The sequence below is a fragment of the Amphiprion ocellaris genome, chromosome 18 (assembly GCF_022539595.1).
Source record: "Amphiprion ocellaris isolate individual 3 ecotype Okinawa chromosome 18, ASM2253959v1, whole genome shotgun sequence".
NCBI classification, from domain to species: domain Eukaryota; kingdom Metazoa; phylum Chordata; class Actinopteri; family Pomacentridae; genus Amphiprion; species Amphiprion ocellaris.
Window position 1 is genome coordinate 28,762,103 of NC_072783.1, and position 24,299 is coordinate 28,786,401.

Consider the following 24,299-nt stretch of genomic DNA (forward strand, 5'->3'; position numbering starts at 1 on the left):
GTCACTTCCACTCTGTATGGATCTGTTTACCAACATGTTGCACGTCAGTGTGAGAAAAGGATGCAAACACACAAGAGATGACGAGACAAACATGAAATACCAGATATAATTATCATCATATCACCAATGACAACAGTTACTGTCAGAATAAGCATATTTTGACAGGACACTTTGTTTACAGACTTAGATAGTTTAAATATAATAATGCACAGGCTTTGAAATTCCTTGGACTCAGTGATGAATTGATGATAGAAAAAAATGTGTTTTGGCTCTTTTTTTTGGAAATATAGTGTGTCAGCAAACTGCACTTTTGTTGTATTCTTCAGTTCTAATAAGATCCCTCATCTGCCTCAGGACATCAGAACTAACTTTTGACAAGTCTGTTAGCGCCATCTGCTGGTCAGAAACAAGTTAGCTGCACTAAGCATGTCCAGGTCAAAAACTCTTACAGGATTTTTTACCTTTGCAGGTAGAATCCTACAAGATTCCTATAAATTTCTCCCTGTCATTAAAGACATTCTATGCATTTGATGGAAAATATGTTTGGTTCTACAAGAATTTATAAGATTTTAATGAGAATTGTCGCAGTCCTGCTTGATGTTTTGTTCTCATTCATGTAGGAAATATATATTATCTCCAATCTTATTTTACATTACTGTTAAAATGATTGTTTTTAATCATTTTATGAGTATAAAAATGCTCTTCTTTTTGAAACTTGTTTCTACCACGGCACGAAAGATTAAATGTATTATGTATTTTATCCAATTCTGTACATTTATTAGATTCTCTCTAAAATTTTGGACATTGCAATCATACTTAATGCTATAAAAGTTATGAAAATGATCGAAATATGTTCACTGTAAAATACAAATACACATTTTTCACAATATGTCAAACAAGCGCAAAAATAACAGCAGATAAATTCCTCTAATATCTTTTAATACCGATCCAGAGACATGGCATTTGACCAACATTACTTATTCATTGCATGGACGTTACCAGATGTTTGTTTGATGTTTGATTAGATGCAGCTGTATGGGATCATTCATACTATAGTTCATTTGATTTCATTTGTGATCCTATGCTTTTCAAAATAAAATAGCCTTTTTTTTAAACTAATTTTCTTATGGAACCCTTAAGGGTTGTTTTTGATTGTTTGTTTTTAGTTTTATTTACTTAGGCAGATTTTTGAGTTTGTCAAGTTACACATTAAAATTTAGATTTTTTAAAAGTTTTTTATAGGACACATTTCAAAGTTTTGTAGTGAAATTTGCAATGTTAATAATAATTAAATCAATATATCTCTTGTTTACAGGCATCTTGTGCAGTGCAGAATTTATCTCGATCATGTTTTCAGTTGTTTATTAGTTGGTGATATTATGAAATGCAGGTGATGATAGCATTTTACATTTTTTGAGTGACTTTTCCTTGTAAGTTTCTGAATTTAGAAAAAGCTGTGCAGGAAAATGTGGCACAAACTGGTTAAAATATGACCACAGTTGATCATCACTACAATAAAATGAGAGCATCTGTATGGAGATGTTAACCCTCATGTCGTCCTGCGGGTCAAACCGACCCGTTTTAAAGTTTGAAAATGTGGAAAAAAATATATTTTCACAGTGAACCTTCTGATGTCCACATATTTTTAACATTTTTGGAATATCTTTGAACATTTTTTGGTGGAAAAAAAGAAATATTAAAAATGTTTCTTAAGAACATTCTGAAAAAATCAACCAAAATCCAACGAAATTCGCGGGATTTTGGTTGATTTTTTTTCTGAATGTTCTTAAAGAAAATATTAGAAGTTTTACTTATGTGTATGGAATCACTTTAGATATTTTTAGGATTTTTTTGGAAGATTTTTACTCATTTTTTGAAAATATTTACAAGAATTTTCTTGCCAAATTTGGGGGCTTTTTTTTAAAAAATAAAGCTTCTAAGGGAAACTTTTAAGGAATTATTGGAATTTTCCTCCTGAAGGTTTTGCAGATTTTCAGAAATTTGGGGAATTTTTTCGCTGATTTTTTGGATTGTTTTTTCAGACAAGGAAGCAATATTTTTTGGTGCCTGTAAATGAAGACAACAGGAGGGTTAAGCACATTCCTGAGATGTTAAACTCGTCTTCAAAAGCATCCTGAGTGTAACCAAAGGAGACTTTCAATGAAAAACTGTTTGTGTTTGTGTCTAGAAAACACAAAACATCTGAGAGCACTTACACATTTCCCCTCAGACCAGAGTTATTTACCACAGCTGTTTGTTTTCCCAGCAAACACCATGTTTGTCGCAGCTGTGTACAGTATCTGTGCTGCTGGGTGTGCACACGCTGTATTTTATCTGCTGTTTCCTCTCAACATGAATGAAGCCAAAGGAAGTGTAAAGAAAGCAACTCTCTCATCATGCTTTCACTTCCTCATCTGACACTTTCAACCAACTTGACAAGATGAGAGAGACGCTCCAGTTGCAAGATGGAACAATTTGTGAATTTGCACAGCTAAAAGAAGTTGTTGCAATTGTGGAAGAAAGGATTTCCTTTCAGATTTATATCTCAAATAACTTACAATATGTCAAACTTAGAGCAGGGTATAGAAGGTAAATCCACCTCGGATTGTTTTTTTTTTTAATGCAAAAAGTGGCCGCGCCCTCTGATTATTTCAGCATGATGGTAAATCCAACACATCTGTATGCTCCAGATGTAACATAATGGCCTCCTCTGGGGCAGGTAGGAGCTGAGCTGAGGCTGTTTCCTCCAGATGTAGCCTCAGATGATCCCTCCTCTCCCTCCAGGACTCCAGTGTCCGGGGTTTGAAGCTCTCTGCAGCTCTGGCTCACATCTCTCAGCCTGTTGCCAACAAAACACATCGGTCACTTTTTCAGCTTCGTCAAATCAGACGCAGAGAGTCAGGAAGGGACCGGAAGTCGAGGAATTTACCATTTAAAATAAGGTATTTTTAAAATGACATAATCTCATCGGTATTTAGAACTAGAATCCTTTATGCAATATATTTTAGTGAATCAGTAACTACACAGGAGCATCATTGCAGGTTATCAGTCCTCATTTTGCTGAGTAGTTTTATGATCAATAGTAAGTGTTACATATGCAGACTGGAAAAGTAAGGCGGATTTTGCTAATTGAATGAAATGCTTTGGTATTTTTACATTATTCAGTGGAAACAAATAGCAGTCCCAGACTCAAAATGTAGCGTTTAGATTGTTTTCTCTCAGTAAGTCACTAAAAACTAAAATAAAGTGCAGAGTGCCATTTCTGTAGATCTGATTTGTCCTTCGTATTTCTCATAAACACAAGGTTAGAGGCTATAAACGTGATTCTAAACACTGGGTCGCTACACAGAAAGGAAGTGTAACTATTAAATTATTTAATTATTTTACACAGTAAAGCACAATGGGCTGCAAATATGATCCTTTGTTGGTTTTGCAATTGTTCTTACTCCTCATAAACCAGATTAAGATGCTCATCTGAGGTAATTTAGGCTACAAAAAGAAATAAAAGTAAATAAGATTTGTAAAATAATAATAATATTGCAAAATCTTAAGAAATTATCTAATATTTTTGTTGCAGTTAAAGTCAGAGCAGCATCAAAATTTGAAAATAAAGTGTCTTAAATATAGAGTTGGCATTGATCAAAATGATGCGGTTGTATTCTGTCATGACTTAATAACCCCTTAAAATTTTTAAAGAAAGAAGATATTATTCTCGAGGGGGGCGTCTTATCTTGATTTACCCCTAACAAATAGTTTTCTCAACTTTTGGCTTTTATTTTAGTTTTTGCTTCTTTTTTTTTTTTTTCTTTTTTTTGCTTTGTGTTTGATTTTCTTGACCTTTTTTTTTAGGTATTATTGTCAAACAACATGATGTTTTTGTAATGCTTTAAACTATTGTGTGTATTTTAGGGGGTGAGTTTGTTACCGTCACAAATAAATAATGTGAAAGTAGCTAAAGTAGCAACAATTGCGTGAATTACATCATTATAATAAAACTGAAGCTGAAATGTGGCATGATTTGACAAATCTAATGGCGTTTGAGTCAGAGGCCAGAAAAGAACGAAATGCTGAATTGTTTAGGTGTTTTATTGTGGAAAACCAAAAGCGGAAGTGTTGTTCTAAGTGCGTCTGTCTCTAAACCACTCACTTGTTGAGCGCACACACAGGAAACCACACAAGACGCTCATTTTCCAAAAGCCTCGACTGTCTGCAGAGAGGAAACATCTTTAATGAGCAGAAACATCTGCAACGAAGCGACTCCTACAGTTTTCAGTGTGTTTTATTAAAAAATAAAATAAAAGAGACGCCCGAACAGGCAGAACTAGTGATCTACACTAAAAACCACTGAAGGCGCACGTCACAAGTGTCATCATGTCTGGTGAAGAGGCTCCAACTCAGCAGCAACAACCTGAGCAGGAGAAGACGCCCGACGAGCCTCCACCGTCGGCGGCGGCTGCTGCTGCTGCTGAAGCCCCGCAGGGAGACTCCGGGAGCGGCGCAGCGGCGGAGGAGAAGCCGCTGACCTGCCGCGCTCTGGTGCTCATCGGGCACGGAGGCTACGACAAAGTGAAGCTGCAGGTGAAGACGCAGGGCAAACCGCAACCGAAGGCTGGAGAGGTGCTGGTGCGCGTCAAGGCGTGCGGGCTGAACTTCGCCGAGCTGCTGGGCAGACAGGGGCTGTACGAGCTGCTGCCCGCCCCGCCCGTCACGATGGGAATGGAGGGCTCCGGGGTCATCGAAGCGGTCGGAGAGGATGTGAAGGACAGGAAAGTGAGTAAAGGCCTGCTGAAGGCTCCCACACTCCCACAGAACACCACCGAAGCAATGAGACCTGAAATGTGTCTTTATAATAACCAAAGGGTTCTCGTTTTTGGTGCGTAATCTTTGCGTAATCTTCTCCTAATACCTCACCAAACCATTTCTGTCTTTAATTTCCTTAGTTTTAAAGTAAAATCTATGTCGAAAATCAAGAAAACCTATAAATTGTAAACCAGATCCCCTTTTATCCTCCTTTTACTTTAGCTCCAGCCACTGGAAAACGGTTAAAACGTGCTTTTAAGGTGCAATTTCTTCAGAAGACATGCATTTGAAATGGATATTTGTGTTCCTTTGTGTGCCACTGACCACCAAAGTTTGTGTCAATGCAACATGCTTTATATGCACAATGAAAAAAGCATGTGAATATAATGAAAAACCTTCATCATCCTGGTCAGTTAATGTGTCTAGATTTGAAAGGCTGCAAGGAAAGAAGCTCTTTTCCTGAAGATTCCCTCATTGTGTCATAAAAAGTGAGTGTTTGGTTCACAGTGTGTCCTTGAAGTGTTTCTACATTCTTCTCCCCTGCACAAGAGTACATTTATTGCACTGAATGCTTGTTGACTTATAATTTATGAGCTTTGATGAAAAGGTAGGGAGCATTTATGCACCACATTTCCACCGATTTGAGGGTATTAAGTTTGTTTTTCGTTGGAAATCATGACTTCTGACCGGCACTAATGTGCAAAATTGTCAGTTGTGGCTATGAGTGACTTAAAATCCATCAGCTGCAGATTTTGCTGCATTTGAATTCTGCCTGCACGCTGTGGTTTCGCTCCAAACACCAAAGTGTCTGCTGCTTATGTGCACAGCATTTATTTTTACAGCAGCATATCAAGGATAAAGCCAAAGTGACTCATAGCAGGTAACCTTCATGGCTGTACGTCACCAGCTTTTGCAAAAAGGCTTCAGTACTTTAAACTTGGTGGTTCAGAAGTTTGTTTGCTTGCAGAATCAAAGCAGCAGAATTCTCACCACTTGTCCTTTTCTGGAGCCGCTCATGCATATGGAAGATGGAAAACACATCTCACATCTGACTGAGGACTTAAAAGCTGCGTCGCTGGGTTCAGGAGGCGCGTTATTACGGTTTTCTATGTAAATCTCAGCAACAGATGACTTCCAGGCAGAAGTGTAGGAGGAACGTCTGGCTCTTATCTTCATCTAAATGTTTCTGGATGTTGTCTTACTTCAATAGAGTGAATCTTGTTGTAGGATCGGCATTAGTTCAAGAAGAGAAATAAAACACTCAGTGAGCTTTAATGTATTATGCTTGAGTCACACAGCTGTGCCAAAAAACATATATACATGATTGTATCTCCAGAATCCTTTAACAAGCGTCTAAATATTTGGATTCTGCAGCTTACTTGGGTTGTATGTGTCATTTCTGATCCAGGCAGAAAAAAAACACACACAAAAAAATTACTGATGTTGTTTTGCATTTGCATTTGCAAACTTTAAAAGCAGTTGTAATTTTGCCTTTAAGGTGCTGATGCATTTACATGATCATCATAATTAGCACTAAACTTAACCTGTAGAGTGAAGAAGACCTTATAGGAAGAAGTGGTGGGAAGTAACAAAGTACATTTACTCAAATACTGCACTTAAGTACAGTTTTGAGCTACTTGTGCTTCATTGGAATATTTCCATTTTCTGCTACTTTACAGGCAAATATGGTACGTTCTTACTCCACTACATTCACTGGAAAACTTTTGTTGCTTTGCAGATTTTGTATAATATTTCAAAACGTAATCAACAGATAAATTATGATGTAATATAATAGATTATCATGTCATGGTCTAGAAATTATTTTAAATTTATAGTTTTACAAATTTACAATTTGCAGTTAATGTCTTGTCTGGACTTTTTACACTTTACAAAGTCGTCCCGTGGGCCGGATTGGACCCTCTGGTGGTCCACTTTTGGCCTGCGGGCCACATGTTTGATCCCCCTGCTCTAAATCTACAGGTAAAGATAAATAGTGATATGAGCAGTATAAACAGTATACAAATATGCTATTCTTTCCAATTATGTGTGTGCTTTTACACTTTAAATACATTTTGATGCCAATACTTTTGTACTTTCACTTCAGGAAATATTTAAATGTATGAATTTTACATGAAACATAATATTTATCCACTTAGCAGTGGTACTTTTACTTAGATCTGAGTACTTCTTCCAACTTTGGGTCTTGGTGAGATACTACAGACAGTGGAAAAACATCTGTACCATTAACAGGCTTTGGAGTCAGTTATCGGGTCTCTTTCCATCAGACATGTCATTATTTTGTCTGTATTTATACAATATATTGCATAATAGCTTCACATTATGGTTCACATGTGTGTATCTGTAAATCTCCTTCCTCCCTGCGCTTCACTGTCAGCTTGGAATTTCCCTCGCCCTCCGCTGCTCACGACACTCCTCCTCTCACTGCTGCCTCCATCCTCCTCTCCGTTTTCACAGAGCAGGAACCTACAGAGGCAGTTCCAGCACCTCTTTATTCTGAGGGACACAGCGAAACACGAGACGCCACAAAACACCACATGCAGGAAGCAGAGTGAAATCCTAACAGGCCGAGAATGTCACATGTACGTGCATTAGAATGATGGAGATTGGGTGTAAAAATTTGGAAACGCTGAGGTTAAGATTCAAGCTTGGTTGGTTAGGGTCAGCGTAAGAATCCGGGTGGAGCCGCAGTGTGGAGACATGAAAGCAGCAGACAATAACATGAAGGGATGCCAGAGTGTTTTCAGAGAGAGAGAGAGAGGGGGTGATCCTGTTTTAATCAGGCCGAGCAGAGCTGCAGCGAAGCTTCTCCAGATGAAGGGTGTGGCTGTTTCGCAAGACACTGGGGAAGCTGACAGACTACATGTGTTATGTTGAATCTCTTTACAGCCAGATTCCACATCCAACATTATTTTATCGCGTTTCTAGAACCTGGCAGTCTGTAATTATGCTTCATAGCCTGATTGATATCTCTGGAAGTTGGGAGCAGCGATTTTGTTGTTAAACTGCTCCAAGATGGCTGGAAAAGGGAGAAATATTCCAAGTGCTTGACAAATGAAGTCTTCAGTCAACTTAATGTCATGCGATGAGAAGAGCTTTTCACTGTAAAGCAGATGTCTTTGAAAGTTTGAGAATTTAAAGATCGTGCAGCTGCAGTGCCGGAAATGAACTCTATAAATTACCAGATTATTGTACTCAGATGCAATATTGCAATAACTGTACTTCACTTAAGTATTTCTGTCTTCTACCTTAAACTTCACTGCAATTCAGTCGGCAATATTCCTACGTTCCCATGGCAGTCGTAATTTTGCAAATGGATATTTTACCCAAAACAAAATCTGTTGCAAAATACAGCACAGAATAATCAAGTGAGACCAATTTCCGTCTGAGACATTTGAAATAAATGTTTGAGCCTCAGAGAGCTAATGTGTAATATTGTACCATTTGCAATCACTCCTCAATTTTCTTTTGTGACCCTTTGGGGGGGGACCTGACTCTTAGCCAAACTCAAAATGATGCTTCATGCTACCGTGACTGCTTAACTCCTGGTTTTAATCCTGTTCCAAACAGGCTGTTTCAGTGTCTGTAGCTTTAAATACGGTTGAGCTGTTGCTGTCCACGCCCCCTTCAGGAAGAAGACTCTCTCTGTGTCAGTGATTGACTGCTCAGAGCCAACACAGACATCTTTGAAACTGTCAGTCATCTCTAGCTTTCTCTCATTTCTATCTTTCTATCATTTTACAAGGAAAATCACAGAATTCACAGCAAAATCTTAACAGGTTTTATTTTACATCTCCAAGTTTATAACAACCACAAACCACAAATAAAAATAGATTTTCACCTAACGGGACCCTTTAAAATTGATTTTGCAGAATTTTAATGGAGAATTTTTGCATGTGTTGGGGTATTTTTATGCTCTTGTATTGGCATTTGCATTTAGATCAAAGTTCTCTCTTCATCGCTGTATGTCTGAGAGTCGTAAAACACACAAACAACATGTTTACTGTGGTTGAAGATGCTTTCTCTCTTCTCTCCGCTACTCAGGGGTGTTTGTCTTGTCGGTTGACAGTTATAATTAAATATGTGCACAGAGCGGTTGGCATGCAGTGACACGTATTACGCTGTGTATTTTCATGCATTGGTAGAAACGGCAGGAAAATTCGGCGTCATATTTGTCTTTTTGGCAAAAGTTTTGCAGACTAATTCAAATAAACATTTCAAACATCTCTTCAGTTACTTCACTTCATGTCAGCTGTCCAGGAACTGAGCTCAGCCTTTTTTTAAACTGACTATCGTGCATTTTTGAGTTCATCCAGTGAAGTGTTTCACAAGTCCAAGAGTTGAGAAATCCAGTCGACCCCAAAAAGCAGCGTGTTATCAGAGGTGGAAGTGCAAGCAAGGAACTAATTACAGCAGGTGGAGTCATCTGACCAGCGTGTTTGTGTGTCAGTGCTGTAGTTGTGTGTATGTGAATATTTGTGTGCGTGTCATCTGTTTATTGTCATGAGTTGTGTGCTGCAGGAAGTGGGTGTGGCCTGGAGGTCTTGAAGCTGCATTAACAGGAAGCAGTGCAGCGTTCGTGATCAGATCAGGCTTCTTTCCTGTGCCCTTCGCTGTTTTTAGCCAGTTCACAACACCGGTGATACATTTAGAACTACAAGTTTCTGTGGAACCGAGCGGCTCAGTGAGCACGGACAACGTTTCCCACAAGCCCCCACTTGTCGCAGCTCATTTGAACAGAAACGCACGCAGCAGGATTTACGTCACCTTGTTCAAAATGCATGTTTTTGGTTTGTTTATCAGGTTTCCAAGGCTCAGTCAGGAACAAGTTTGTCGTTTCTGACAAAGCAGTGATACAGAGAGAAAGAAAAGCCAAACAGACTGAAATCATTTAGGCGTAAACTGAAGGAAATTCACAACAGAGTCGCCTTTATGAACAATATTTCATTCTGATTATGCAGTTTAAGCAATCCTGCATGAATTATTCCATTAGATCTCAAAGAAAAAGTTATTTAGAATTTGATCGGATATGAATCCGCTGCTGCTTTTGGTAATTTAATTATCATTTCAATGCTTGTCAAGCAAAGATTTCAAATATATGGCGACAAATGATTGCTCTATTATATATGACAAGAATCATTTATATTGTGAAATATCCGAAGATGACACCTTTCTATAATCTCTTCTCCTTTTTTAGGCTAAAAGATCGATAAGTTTCAGTTGATTTTTTTTGTAGATTAAGTGGTAAAGATAATCTGAATTGTTAGTTGCAGCCCTGATTTCAGTACTCCTAATGAATTAGGCCTGTTAATGTCCAAATATGTCAGTATCTCCTGTTAGTTCTGGACAGAGCAGAGCAGTGGTGTAATTAAAGGCCCTCGTGTCGTTCAACAGCTCAGATACATCAGATGACTTCCTGCTCTCCTGACCTCAATTTGCTGTTTGCTGCCAACGGAAGTGTAGGAGAAAAGAAAACGGCTTCAGTGCCTAATGACGAGTACAAATTGAGCTGATAAAAGATTCATTCGCTCTTCTGTCCTGTATTTGCACACCTGTTCTTAATGCTTTCAAGGGTCAGTTCATCCAGATTACAAGAACACAGCATTCCAACTTATCGGGGGGTATTTAGCCAAGCAGACATATTTGGTTATAATCACCCAAATTTTTAGTTCTTCCTTCACAATACAATGGATTTTCTACTTTATAATTAGAATAAGAATAACTAGCTGTTCACAGTGACACTCGTGGACTGTGTAGAGCTACTTTTCTCTGGAAGCACACATTTCAGTGTTTCTCATTAACTTTAAGCACCATCAGAGTAGGCCAATACAATATTTCAGCATCAAAAGACACACAGGTACAAAATCAAATGCAGGCATTTCTGATTCCCAGACACTTGATCCTAATGACTTTATCATGAACTCTGGAAATTTTCAGCCAGACATTCTCATTAGCATCAGGTGTGTTTTGTGTTTATTGCTGATTATTGGTGCTAATTTCAATTTATTATGTTGTCTGAATGCATGTATATCCCATTTTTGCAAAGTTTCTTGAACACGTGGAATAAATTTCTTTAAATTTGGTCCAAATGTTCTCTTGGACTGAGCAATAAACTCTATAATTTGGTGGCCGAACGTTGAGGTGACTTCCCAGGACACGTTTTCATAACTCAAAAATTGATACGCAACTTATTTAAAAATTAAATACAAATCTGTAATATGCACAATGATAACATTTTAAATCCAATAAGTTAAAGCTCAGCTTCACTGTGATGTTATAATGATCTGCAAAAAAAAAGTTTCTGGTCTTTATTTAACGCCATAAATCAGGAACAGAAGGGAGATTGTGAGCATATTTCTCTTTTGTTTGGATACAGACTTGGTGACACTAATCTCGACTTGCCCACTGCTTAAATTCCTTTCAAGTCTTCTTGACATGGATATAAACTGCAGCTTTACTGCTTGGCGGAAACATTCAACTACAAGGCAGTAGTCCTAGTTTTTCTGATAGTTTCAAACGCCGCAAACAAACTTCCTGTTACCATCACTGTGCTGGAGAGAGGACAGAAGAGTCACAGCTGGTCTATGTGGCTGGACACCTCCTTTTAGTCATCTGAGTGAGTTTGCCTTTTAAAATTAGTAATAAATTACATTTAAATAAAGCCACTTTCAAACAGTACTGTACTGTTTTTTAAAAGCAAGGTTAAATATTGTAAATGTGATTCTTTTACAGTAGCCGGTCGACCATTAACAACAGGCTACTGTAAAAAGTGACAGGGTTAAAGGAATACTAATTTTTGCACAGTTTACAAATCGCTGTTCAGAACGACAGCTAAAAAATATTGAGAACTTTACAATGATGCCCTGAGAAAGGCTATTTTTACTTCTTTTTTTTTTTTACATTAAGTTAAATTATTATTCCCTTGGTTTCTAAACTAGATCTATTAGAATACAGTTTGTCACTAAAGTACATATTTCCAATGCATCAAAATGTAACTTGGGTCCTGCTTTATCCTTTGTTTTTGAGGTGTTTTAGTGTTAAATACATCTTTAAGTGTTAAACAGATGTTAGATGATCTCAATTCTCAATGGTAGAGATGAAACGCACGTTATTATTTATGGTAAATGTCCACAAGTCACCATTTATACGTTTTAAAAAATGAAAATGTTTCACTTTACAAGCAGTTTGTGGTAAATCTAGCTACAGTATTGAACTAAAAACCTCATATTCAACTATAGACTGATGTAATCTAATAAACAGTAATTGCCATTTTAACTAAATTGCAATTGTAACACTGTAAAAATACAGTAAAATAATGGCGACCGGTATTTTACTGTAAGGAACATTAGTTACAGTGTATGTTATAATGATTTTAAGAATGTGACATTAGGATAGAAACAGCTCTGTAACTCGGCTCTGTATCGTCTTTCTTCCTTCCTCTTTGCTCCTTCAGGTGGGAGATCGTGTCATCGCGTTGAGTCGCAGTGGGATGTGGCAGGAGCTGGTGGTTGTTCCCGCTGAGCGTACCTTCGTCATGCCCGACGAGATGAGCTTTGAGGAAGGCGCTGCTCTGCCTGTTAACTACATGACAGCATACATGATGCTGTTCGAGCTGGCCAATCTGAGGCCGGGGAAAAGTGTTCTCATACACATGGCAGCAGGTAAGACATACTGAGAAGCTGTGTGTATAATTTTAGATCTTCCACTTTAACCTAAATAAAATCAGCAATGTCAGACAGACAAGTTGATACTTCACTTTAGTCCGTGTTAATTAAAAACATGACACTGTGATAATGAGGTGCTACATTCCTACATAGAGTGGAATTCCTCCAAAAGTTTGCTCTTTTCACATTTGTGGCTTCTGCATGTTGAATTAATGTGGGACAGCAAGTACTGTGAAAATTTATTTGGTGTATAATTTAAATTCCTATGCTTCAGAACCAGTGCCATTTAATCAAGTAGACTATTAACATAAAAAAAAAACGGACATTTTGGTAATTTAGCAACTGATAAACAAAGTTGCTTTGGTAGATGTGGTGTAACTAAATAAATGTATTTATTTATTTTATCAGGTAAAATGAATAAATAAATGTTGCTGGTTATATTTGTCTCTTTGAAACCTGAAAATTGAAAGCATTTTTTCTTTTTTTCTTACATTTTCTTTACCAAATGATTAGTCAGTTCATCAGATAAATATCAATGAGTTAGCTCAGTGGTTCCCAAAGTAGGATTGGTACCACTCTGGGAAATTATTTTCTACAAATCAATAAATCAATCAATAAATACAAAAATGATCTTTTCAAAATTAAACCCAGGATGGACTTGCTGTGCACGGAGCATAATGCTCATCTGTCTTATTGAGTAAATAATGAGTGAATATTACCAAAATATAAGCAGTAATGTTTGTCTGCTGCTCCTATGTTTAACATTCATACAGTTTACACGGGGAATAATTTGACTGATCTCTCCTGCAGCTAGCCTATATTAGATTACGATAAAAGAATATTTTGCCCTTTAGATAGTTGTGTTCTTTTGTTTTGCCGATATGTCTGCATTTGTTGTGTTAAGCCTATTAGTGCTTGTGTTTGGTTTGTGTGATTCAGCCTCCTCCAGGGCATAATGACGGTTTAGAGCCTCTGATTTGGTCATTTTGTTTCAGTGGCTGAAAGGTTTGGGGACGTCTGGGTTACCTGATAATGAGAATAATCACAACTGCAGCCCTGGTGTCATTTATAATAATAAAAAATTAAAATAGTTTTCAGAAAGGAATGATGAATAATCTCCTGGAAACAGATTGGGGGCGTCAGATGTTGCACAGCTGGACAGACAATCTCCCCAGTGAGTCCACTGTAAAATATATCAGACATGTCCTCCGGCCTCCAGGGCAACATGTGAGGAGTCGACCAGCGACAGCCGCTAATCACTTCTCTGAATGCAGCCGCATTACTGTGCTGAGAAATTATTAGCAGAGAGAGCACAGGTCAGGGGTGAACATGATGTGTGTGTGTGTGTCTCATAACGGCTTATTCATAAAATGGCAAACTGGATCATTATCAAACACGGTTGCTTAGGCAACACCTGACATTTTAAACAGGGAAGAGCAAATATGTCTCACTTAGTCCAGTGTGTCCAGGAGTTTAAACCAAGGCTTTATTAGTGTTATACTAATCACAGTAGGATGGAAATCACTGAAATGCATCTTTAGCCACTAAGTTTTAGCAAATCATACACACTAGAATTTGAAATGGTTTACCTTGCAAAGTAAATATCACAAACTGATAAATCATGTCTAACGTTCCTTTGATTGTGGTGGATAAAAATAATTGGAGAACAGGAAGTTTTAATTGTATTGCATCAAGTAAATATGACGTTCTGGGCTAAAATCTCAAATCTCATCCCAAGATCCAGTTAGTTTCTTTTCTTGAATTTTAACCCATATCTGATGGTTTTCACCAGCAGTTGTCTTGCATTTTTAGACGTTTAATTTCTCTTTTTTCCAAACAACTTCTAGATGATGATATGAGTTGAGATTTAATGTTTTAATGTTTGAAACTGCATGAATAAAGCAATTAGTCTGCTGATGAAGACAATGTGGGATGATCAAAAGCACCGGAAAAGCTACTAAATAGATGTTGTAAGATTGTTTCATGAACAACTTTTTCCACAAGCAATAGTGAATTTTAAAGCAAAAATCAGAATTAAACATCCACAGCTCACTAAAAACTCCATCAGCTGATGAAGCCTCTGCAAACATTTCATAAAGTTACTAAACGGACCTTGTAGTTTGATCATTCTGACAACAGCTGCTGCATGTCATATCTCTTTATTTGTTTAAAGAAGTCACCACAATCTTATTTAGAAACAAAAATCGGAATAAATCCTTGACCGATTCTTGTTTCACTGCTATATTGTGACTATTGTGAATGTGTAGTAGATAGACGCACTCAGATTTTCCTGTCATGAAGCTGTCATGGTCACAAAACCTTTCAGATGGACGGTGAAGCATCTTAAAGAGAACATAGGGTCCATTTCAGTTTTAAAACTGTGTTAATTATGAGCATAATAGATAACATGGGAAAGCTGGGAATGTTGATGGAAAGCGTACATCCCAAATTGTGGGAACAGGCAGATAAGAGCTGCGGATTTCAAAATAAAACCCAGATTCTGCATGTAGTCATGAGTTATGACAAAGAATCCTAATTTCTCACTGCTTAAAATTCACATCAGATTGTAGCAGGTAGAAGGATTATTTACTGCTCTGGTTCTTTTGTTGGAACATTTTGTATTCACCGTCCTTGAGCTCAAATTGACTCCTTTGCCTTTGCAAAAAGTGACAGTTCATCGTGTTGTTTTTGTCATCTTTAGCTTTGGCTTGTTTATTCAGTAAGTCTAATCGTTCAGTACATGACAACCGCTCAGAGTCCCAAGAACGGAGGTCGGTTAATGTCGCCGTCTCAGCCTCCATCTTCACGGTCTGTTGCTCTTCTGCATCCCCACATCTCAAAGGCCACCGTCAGTGTTGAGTGGGAGGCTGGTTGTCAGCTGACCTGTATGAATCAGCCACACGAGGGCCGGGTGAAGCAGAGGGCAGGAGGGATTACTGGTGAACAACCAGGCGACCTTCATTTTCAAAAGCCTTTCACGGGTCCGAAGAGACCATAAAGCACGTCTTCTATTCCAGCTTTCGAGGACTCAGCCATCAATAAATCACATCTCCAGCCTCTATTGAGCTGATTGTAGTGTCATGGCTGACACTAGAGTTGTTACTAGAAATGAAACTGACTGTGATCCCGCTGCTGTTAAAGATTTATCTACCGTTCAGGACATTTTAACCCTTTCAAATCCAGTTTTCCTTCATTTGGATGCATACACTCTTCGTATTTGTACTAGTTTTCCCCAACTGTAAATGATGCAGAGTGAAATATCCCATGTTTTTAAGGCAAATGCATCATTTCAACAATTATAGATATTGATTTTATTTTCCCAAAATTCAGCAGGATGACACCTTTCATTCTCCACTAGCTTTTGATACAAAGATCTGCAGTTTCCAACTGTGTGTGCGTGTTGAGCATAGAATTTTCTTCCAGTACAAATGTTGCAGTTGCACAAATATCACGATAAGGAGATATTTTTATCCCAAATGATGAGTAAAAATGGATCAAAACACTGTCTGTCTCCTATGAAAGTCACAGCTGTAGATTCTGTTGAGTTAGTGTGCAGACAAACATTAACTGCTCATCCTTGTATATGTGTTTAACTATACTCCTCTGGGGTCTATATTGCAGTTTTCTACAAAAGGATATGGGAAATTTCAAAGATTAGAATTTGAATGCGTGTTTTAGTGTTTGTTTAGTTGTTCTAAATCATCTGTTTGTAGCTTTTATGTGACACATTGAACAGTATAGAAATACAAATTGAAATGTTTGTTCTCGTGTTTTTAGGTTGTTCCAGAAGAAACGTGAATTTAGATAACAAAATTATAAGTCATTGTAAACAGTTTTATTCTTATTATGACCAATAAACAACATTGTGGTTGATTTTTCTTTGTTGCGCTTCAAGAAACCACACAGCACCTCCCTTTAAAGGGTAATATTAGTGGAAAGGTGTATTATTTATTTAATTTATTAGCTGCTCTGTAAGTCAGGAGTGTGTGAGTCATGAAGTGTCTTTATTCATTGATTCTCTCAGATCAACCCTGTCCTGACTCATCACTTAAAGCTGATCTGCTTTGATTGTTTGATGATGGAGTGTTTCTCAGAGGGACCACACAGAGGTTGAAAAAGCTCCTCTTCTCAAAGTGAAACACCTGCTGCTGCTGTTCTCATGTGCATTTGTGCTGCTGTTTGCACATCTGCAGGTGGTGTGGGGATCGCTGCTACCCAGCTCTGTCAGACTGTGCAGGATGTGACTGTTTTTGGCACCGCATCGGCCTCCAAACATGAGACCATCGCCCAAGGGGGAGTAACTCACCCTATCGACTACCGCACCAAAGACTACGTGGAGGAAATCCGCAAAATCAGCCCAAAGGGTGACAAAAGACTTTCTTGGCAACTTCTGCTACTGCATGTGTAGAGTCTGAGCACAATAGTGGCCAGTTCATATTTTCATGTAAAATGTCAGGAGTATTTTTCTTTTGTTCCTAATTTTTCACTTTTTTATTCTTCCTCTCTGCAGGAGTGGATATTGTCCTCGACCCACTTGGTGGTTCTGACACCCAAAAAGGCTTTAGTTTGTTGAAACCTATGGGCATGCTGATAGTCTTTGGTAAGACACAACATTTTGAAACAGAAAAGTGCTTTTGTCCAAGCCATAGACTGCGTATTTAACATGGTGCAAACTTAAACCTGCATTATTTCTAACAGCCAGGAGGGGGCGACTCATTTGGTTGTAATAAGGAATCCAATTGTATAGAAATCTATGAGTAAAACAATCCCACTTTTCACTTTGTTTTACATCAGTAAACATTTTCCAGTTGACTTTATGTTCTCAGTTGCTAGTTTCAAGTCTCATTCAATGACGCATGATGTTCATTTTGTAAATTATAGCCCCATTTAGAGGAAAATAGTTGAGGAAGCAGTAGTCAGTGAGTTACTAACCAGCAAGCATTTCATGAATCTCAGAGTTGTGGGCAGGTTTATGCCATAACCTCTCCTGTGAAACAGGTTGAACTGACATGCAAGTTGCACCTACAACCTGTTAAGACGTTGGCATTGCAGCCTGATGTTGGTTCATTTTGGCCTTATTTTTTAACTTCCTGATGACATCATGTTTGCATGTTGTTTCAAATTAATCTCAACTTCGAAATGTTTGCTGGGAATCCCATGTGCACACTTTAACTGGCTGGTTTTGTTCTGAACTGAACTTGACAGCCTCAGATTGAAAATACAGTTAAACTAAAGACGTGATCTCATGTCATCATGACTTTACATAATATGAGAATATGAAATTCTGCATCGGATACAACAATTGATTGTTTTATGTTGTGTATTGTATTATAGTTGGCCACAATGGATAGCACTTCTGGGATGTCTCCTGACAAAACGAGTAACGTCACAGTTGTTTTCGCTTCTCTACCATCGAGTGACAACTTCCGCAGCTTTTGCAGATATTGAAAAGATAACAATGCAGTAGCTATTGTGAATTTCCTTCCTGTCTTTTTTTTTTTTTTAACCTATTCTCTTCTATTGTCTGTTCTAGGGGCAGCTAATTGTGTGACAGGCCAGAAGAAGAACCTGCTGGCGATGGCAAAGACCTGGTATAACCAGCTGTCTCTCAACACCCTGAAACTGATGCAGGCCAACAAGGCCGTGTGCGGCTTCCACCTGGGCTACGTCACCGATGAGCAGCTCTTCTCCAGAACTATGATGAAGCTGCTGGAGCTCTACAGGCAGGGAAAGATCAAACCCCACATCGACTCCCGCTATCACTTTGAGGAGGTTAGTTTGATCGTGTTTATAAAATGTGTCAAATAGCTACTTCTTTCTGAGCATTCATGATGGCAGTGTTCGGGTTTCTACGTCTGCTAAGTTCTTCTCTGTCTCTTTACTGTTTGGTGAAATATTGATTAAAGGCAATAAACTGGGAAAAGGTGTCTGAAAAATGGTTATCTTCAAAAGGAATAAAACATAATAAAATAGACATGATGTATGATTTTATTGGTGCACTTTAAAGGCTTCTTTTGATGCTACGCAGACTACAGCTTCATAGTTGTCATAAGGATGTGAGAATGGTATTGATCTTCTTATCTAACCAAGAAAATGAAAAAAAAAGTGTATTTCTTTTAGGTTTGAGTACAAAAAAGTATTGAAATGTATATTCACCTGCCCCCTCAAAGTATTTCATGCCATTGGAGGGAAGTCCCCCTGGTGTTTTCCTATTCTCCATCAATCATGTGACGCAGCAGACGAGCAAACCTCCTTTCCCCCCGTCAGATAAGATGGTACTCAACAGCTGTTGCTAGGTGACGGTCTAAATTGTTGCCGTGGCATCTCTACTAGTGGGGATATCTGCGTTTTGAGTTTCTCTGGCTGCTTTTGACAATAGACAAGGGGGTGATGCACGACAGTCCTGACTGCTTTTACAAGCAGGAAGCAGAGGCAGGAAATAATAGGAAGTACAGAGGATATAAGTCAGAGATATACAGTATAGATAAGCGTCGTTTTCATTCATCTGCATCCCCACTTCCATTGAGTAGAATGTTGTTAAGTATCCACAGCAACAGAGAACAATCTCTTGAATGGTTAAATATATTGTCAAGCTTTTTTTCTTTGTATTTGTTAAAGAAACAGAACATATTAAACACTAAGCATTTCTTAAACCCAGATTAGAGACTACAGACTAACTCAAAAATAAAAATAGGCAGCCATCTCAGAACGCTAAAATACCTAGAAGGACACTTACAGAACTCTGCCAAAGCTTCCTACAGACTAAATATTCTTGGATCCGGGCTTTGATTTGAATCTACAACAAAATTTCATAGGTTCTTCCTTTGCCCATTCTCCATCTCACCACCAAGTTTCATTAAAAGCAGCCTGGTGGTTTTGGCATGATCCTGCTGAAAGACAGACAAACAAACCAAAAAACTGTATGAAAACACAACCTCCTTCACAAAGGTAGTAACTATATAATGTCACACAATATTTAAAGCTGCTTGATTCATTATTTTAGATACTTTATTGGTCCTTTGCATGCAAATGATGTAATTTTATCATTTATAATTACATAATTTTCATATTAATAATGGATAAAGCAATTGTGTGTACTGTCAATAAGCTCCCTTGCAGTGATGAGTGGTTTGTTGATATGAATTGTAATATCTTTCAGCTTTTTGTTTTGGTTTTTATGGCCAACAGCGTCTTATTTTTTTTGGTTCACTCTCATCTGCATCCCCTCCAAACACATTAGCAGTTATTTTCTGACAAACCTGCTGGAATCTACCTGCCCATCACCAAACCACAGACAAAACCAGCTGATAAACACAGTGGAGCACCAACAAAGTCCGATGCTACTGAGCTTAAAGAGACTGAGGAAAGTGGACTTGCCCTTATCAGATGGACACAAACATGAACTTAAATCAATGCTAATGATGCTTCGTCTTTGCTTAATGTCTAAATGAACAAGCATTAGCTGAAATGTCAGCTGTAATGACTTAGTAGGGAGATAATATGTCAATTTTGTACTTGCTACTGGTTTAAAACTGCCCACTAATGGCTGAAAATGTGCTGGTGCAGGTTTATTTGTTCAGTCTCACACTTTTGATGTTAAAGTAGTTTTCTGGCATACATTTTTGGAGGCCTTTAAATGATGGATGCCCCCTGTTTCAAGAAGAAAAACATCTAATTTGCACATCTTTTCTGCTCTTGTGTCTTTTCTCAGGTAACCGATGCCATGAAGCGCATGCACGAACGCCAAAACATCGGGAAAGTCATCCTCCTCCCGGAACCCAAGAAGGAGGAAGAGAAGCCAAAGTCCAATGCTGAGGCGGGAGAAAATGCAGAAAAAAACGAAGCTGCCGTCAGCGAGAAGAAAGAGGAGGCCACAGAGGAAGTTAAAGCAGAAAAAGATTGAGTAAGAGTGTTTGTTTGAATGATATTTCTCCAGTGAGTTTCCCTTTTGTCCAGTTGTCAAAAAAAAAACAAAGATGAAAAGTAAAGCAAGATGCCGTGTATTGTTTGACTTTGTCAGTATTTTTAAAATGTTTATGAAGTTTGTTGTGCAATATGTCTATAGTGTAGTGTCTTTGTTGGGAACACGTGTTTTTTTTAAAATAAAAGGTCACTATATTCTTACATTACCTGAGAAATACTGTATCCTGATTACAGACAGTTGATAAAATTGGTGGCGATGGTGCGCAACTTTGAAGTTTTTAATCTTTCAGCTCTAACATCTGTAATAACAAGAAGACAGGGCTGCTGTGTATAAAACTATACTTTGCATTTAGAAAGAACGACTGGGCAGCTTTGCAAACTGATCTCAAAGCAAAGTCATGTGTGATTGAGCTGACTGCAGACTACAGTGTGTCACTATGACCTCTATGACGCACCAAATCCTCCAGTAGTGAAGCTGCATCACTTCATATGTCATAGCTTGGCTTTGTGAAGACTTCCCAGCTTTTATTGTGCCAGATGTACGCAGTATGTTGTAACATACAAAAAGAATGCTATTTGTGATATTGTTATCCAAAAACAGACTTAAAGAAGTATTCAATATCATTGAAAGTGAGAAGGGAAGCACCTAAAAACATTTGTGTTGTTTTGTGATGTTCTTGATAGTTTCTTAACCCTTTGATGAGCAACATGGGTCAGAAGTGACCAAAATCCAATGGAAAATGGGTATCTCCTGACCCACACTGCACATCAAAGGGTTAAAGCAACCGCCATCCTATTCAATACAAGTGAGTTTTATTAATACATTGCCAGTTTCCAACACGTGTCGTCTCATAGCACTTAACAAAGTAAGGTGAAGACCTTACAAGTTTTAAACAGAGAACCCAACAAAGCCAAAATTTCCTTTGAATTTCCTTTACACAAACACTTGGTGACAGTGGGAAGGAAATAAAAACCTCCCCTTTGCAGGGAATAAAAAAATGAACCACTTCCATGACAGAAGTCCTGGCAAGTTTACATATTAGGACTCATATTGATTGGTACTTGCTATATTTTGTGTTTAAACTCACTTAAATTTCCAAATTTGCTTCATTATTTTGGGAGCCGTTCGAAGGTGTTTATTGGTAATTGTAAGAAAAACAGCAAAATTATGTCATTTTCGGCACCCAGGTGCAGAAAATATCTCTTCACAGTTCTCTAGCTATCCATTCTGTTTGTGCACGAGAAGAAACTCTGGTGTTTGCACACAACCCTGGGTCTGTAAATGAGAAACAAAGTGGGTCGGATGGATCTGCTCAACACTAGCACGGTGTACAGTCAAGCTGGTGCTCAGCGCTATGGGAGGAAAATGGGGAGTAAAGAGTGAATAGTGGGAGTGAGATGGATGGTAGATTTGGCTAAATGTCAGCTATCCAAAATCACAGACTTAACCTTTAAGAGGCTTCGCTCATACATCTCATAAAATGTGTCAAAAACAAATAATTTTCTTGCATGTTTGTTTCTGTTCTTTGTTAATCAGCATCCTATATGAAATCTGGCGGAGTAATATTCCTGTTACACATCATTCATTTAATGAGGGAATTAACCATAATTATACAAATTAAATCATTTCCTCAGTCTAATTACACCAGTAGTGATTATTTGTGTACTTTCATGGATTTTCGTGTGTGCTGCTCTCCTCTGATCAGTGTTGCTCCACAGCTTGAGACTCTCTTTGTTGAAGGAAATCCCAGGTCAGTGTGTTATTGTGCTCTAACTGCTGTGTTTTCCTCACTTTTTTTGCACCACATTTACAGCCAGCTTTCACCACGGCCGTCGTGCCAACTGTGAATAACAATTAGGCGGACTTCCCTGCCTTGGCAATCTCTCTTGGGTTTTCCTGCAAAGAATGTCACGCTGCACTTAATCTGAGTCTGTTTGGCAAAGCATTTTCCATTCTTCTGATATACAAAGCTGCTTTCTCGATTCCTCATCAAACTTACCGATTAGCAGCAAGTTTTCAGGGCTACAAATTGTGTTTTTCCTTTTATATATTAAGGGAGTAGCTTAAAAAGTTCAGAGAAAAGCTTGCTTTCATGTCCAGCTTGTGTTAATCATGCTCTTGTTATTATGCTGTCAGTATTCCTGGGCTCTGTGCACATTCCTTTTGAAGCTCCATCAGAGTGATTGATCACTTCCATTTTCTCCACAGTCATTTTTTTCATCGCTTGCATATCGGTTTCATTGAACGGATGACCTAACGAGTGCAGTTTGGGCTCTGCAGTTTAAATGTTTTGCCCAGCTGTGGGTGTAATTCAATGCTGTGACGCAGAAGATGCAACCGAAGCACAAGAGGAAGAGTTTTTTACATCAGCCCAGCTCCTCACATTCCTCTCTCCACCCTCTGTCTGCTGCTTTCTGTCTCTCTGAACTCTCACATCGCTCTCCCTCCCCACTTGTTTTGATTTCCAAAGAGCACTTGTGGCAAAGGTTCACAGATGCTGTTTAATGGTATTTACATTGGTGACATTTTTTCCTGCTTTTGGCCACTTGGACAAGTATTGTTAAGTTTGGCCAGGTTTCCTTCTCCTCGTACAAAGTAAGATCTGATGTGGATTTTGAGCAGGAACTGGAGTCTCACTGTGATTGTGGGAAGTTCATCTTGCAGTGGGAAGCATGTGAGAGGCTTTCAGACTTTTCCTGAGGTGTTGCTCGACTCTTTCAAGCCCATTGTTTGCTTGCATGATGAATAAATGTTAAGAACTACAGTTTAATTTAACCTCTCAATGAAAAGGAGTTGAATTAAGGAGTATACTGAGCTTCTTGGCACTTCAGTTCCTCTTTGCGAAGGCTTAAAAATGCCTTTTTACATTAAAGGTGACTGACTGCAGCCAAACTGTAGCCTTCATAATCAAACATGGTTGTCGAGTTGTGTTCCCAACATCATTTGAACAATTTACTGCACATAAACTGATGCACTATTCCAGTATTCATACATGCAGTGAGGGACATCTAGTGGTCACCTCTCCATAGTGTTGCCTTTTAACAAACTGTAATGTAGCGGGCATTATCCAGTGTGCAAAATCATGGAAAAAGCAGTTTTCCATCAACAAAAGATGAATCAAATGCTACATTGATTGTCCTATCCTCTGCTCTGATGTTTTACATGTCAAAATTAAACAATACATCTGTTTAATAAAAGCCTTAAGAACCCAGATATTTTCCATTGTTTATGCCATTCAAAGTTATTTTCTGTTGCTGGTTCTAAAACATTATTATAGCTCTTAAAATACATTTCAGCTGTGAAATATTTAACAATTCAAATGTGCTTAATCATGTTTAATACATGCACAGCAACTACTGTAATTAATTTGCAATATAACACATAGAATTCATAACCATTCATCATGCCTGTTACTAAGAAGCTGCATTGTTAAGCTCCAAACCCTTTTTGTGTCTCAATAAGTGGAAAAGATTTGATGTGTTAATGCATTTATTTATCAATGCTGCCATAATTTATTTTTATACATACTTTATACATACTTGTGTAGACCTTGTGTGTCGGTGCTGAGCTGTCTGTATTATTGAAGTGTTCACATAAGTTGCTCTAAACCTGTGACTTACTGACACGATTGCATTAAAGTCAAGCAGATGCCAAGCCAGCAATCACATTTACTGACCTCTGCCAATAACATTAAATCCTAAATTTTGCATGACAGGTTATCAAAATGTATTAAATTATCACATCCTATATCAGATTGCTGTTTTTTTCAGGCCCTGCTTTGGTTATCGCAGTGAATCTAATTAACAAAATGCTGAATTACAGCCAAGAGTGACAGCCACCAGCATGAGTAAAAAGACATGTAAATTTACTGTCCTCTGTCATTTTCTTTATTT

At 38.1% G+C, this 24,299-nt stretch overlaps 1 protein-coding gene across 1 annotated transcript; it reads left to right on the forward strand.

Moving 5' to 3' along the window:
* The first annotated feature begins 4,154 nt into the window (after nt 1–4,154).
* LOC111567301 (synaptic vesicle membrane protein VAT-1 homolog) lies at nt 4,155–22,045 on the forward strand. Its single transcript, XM_023268310.3, has 6 exons — nt 4,155–4,770; nt 12,272–12,479; nt 16,676–16,846; nt 16,993–17,082; nt 18,016–18,254; nt 20,194–22,045. Exons 1-6 carry the CDS (start codon nt 4,372–4,374, stop codon nt 20,383–20,385), a joined length of 1,299 nt encoding a protein of 432 aa, XP_023124078.2. The 5' UTR covers nt 4,155–4,371; the 3' UTR covers nt 20,386–22,045.
* Nucleotides 22,046–24,299: the final 2,254 nt, after the last annotated feature.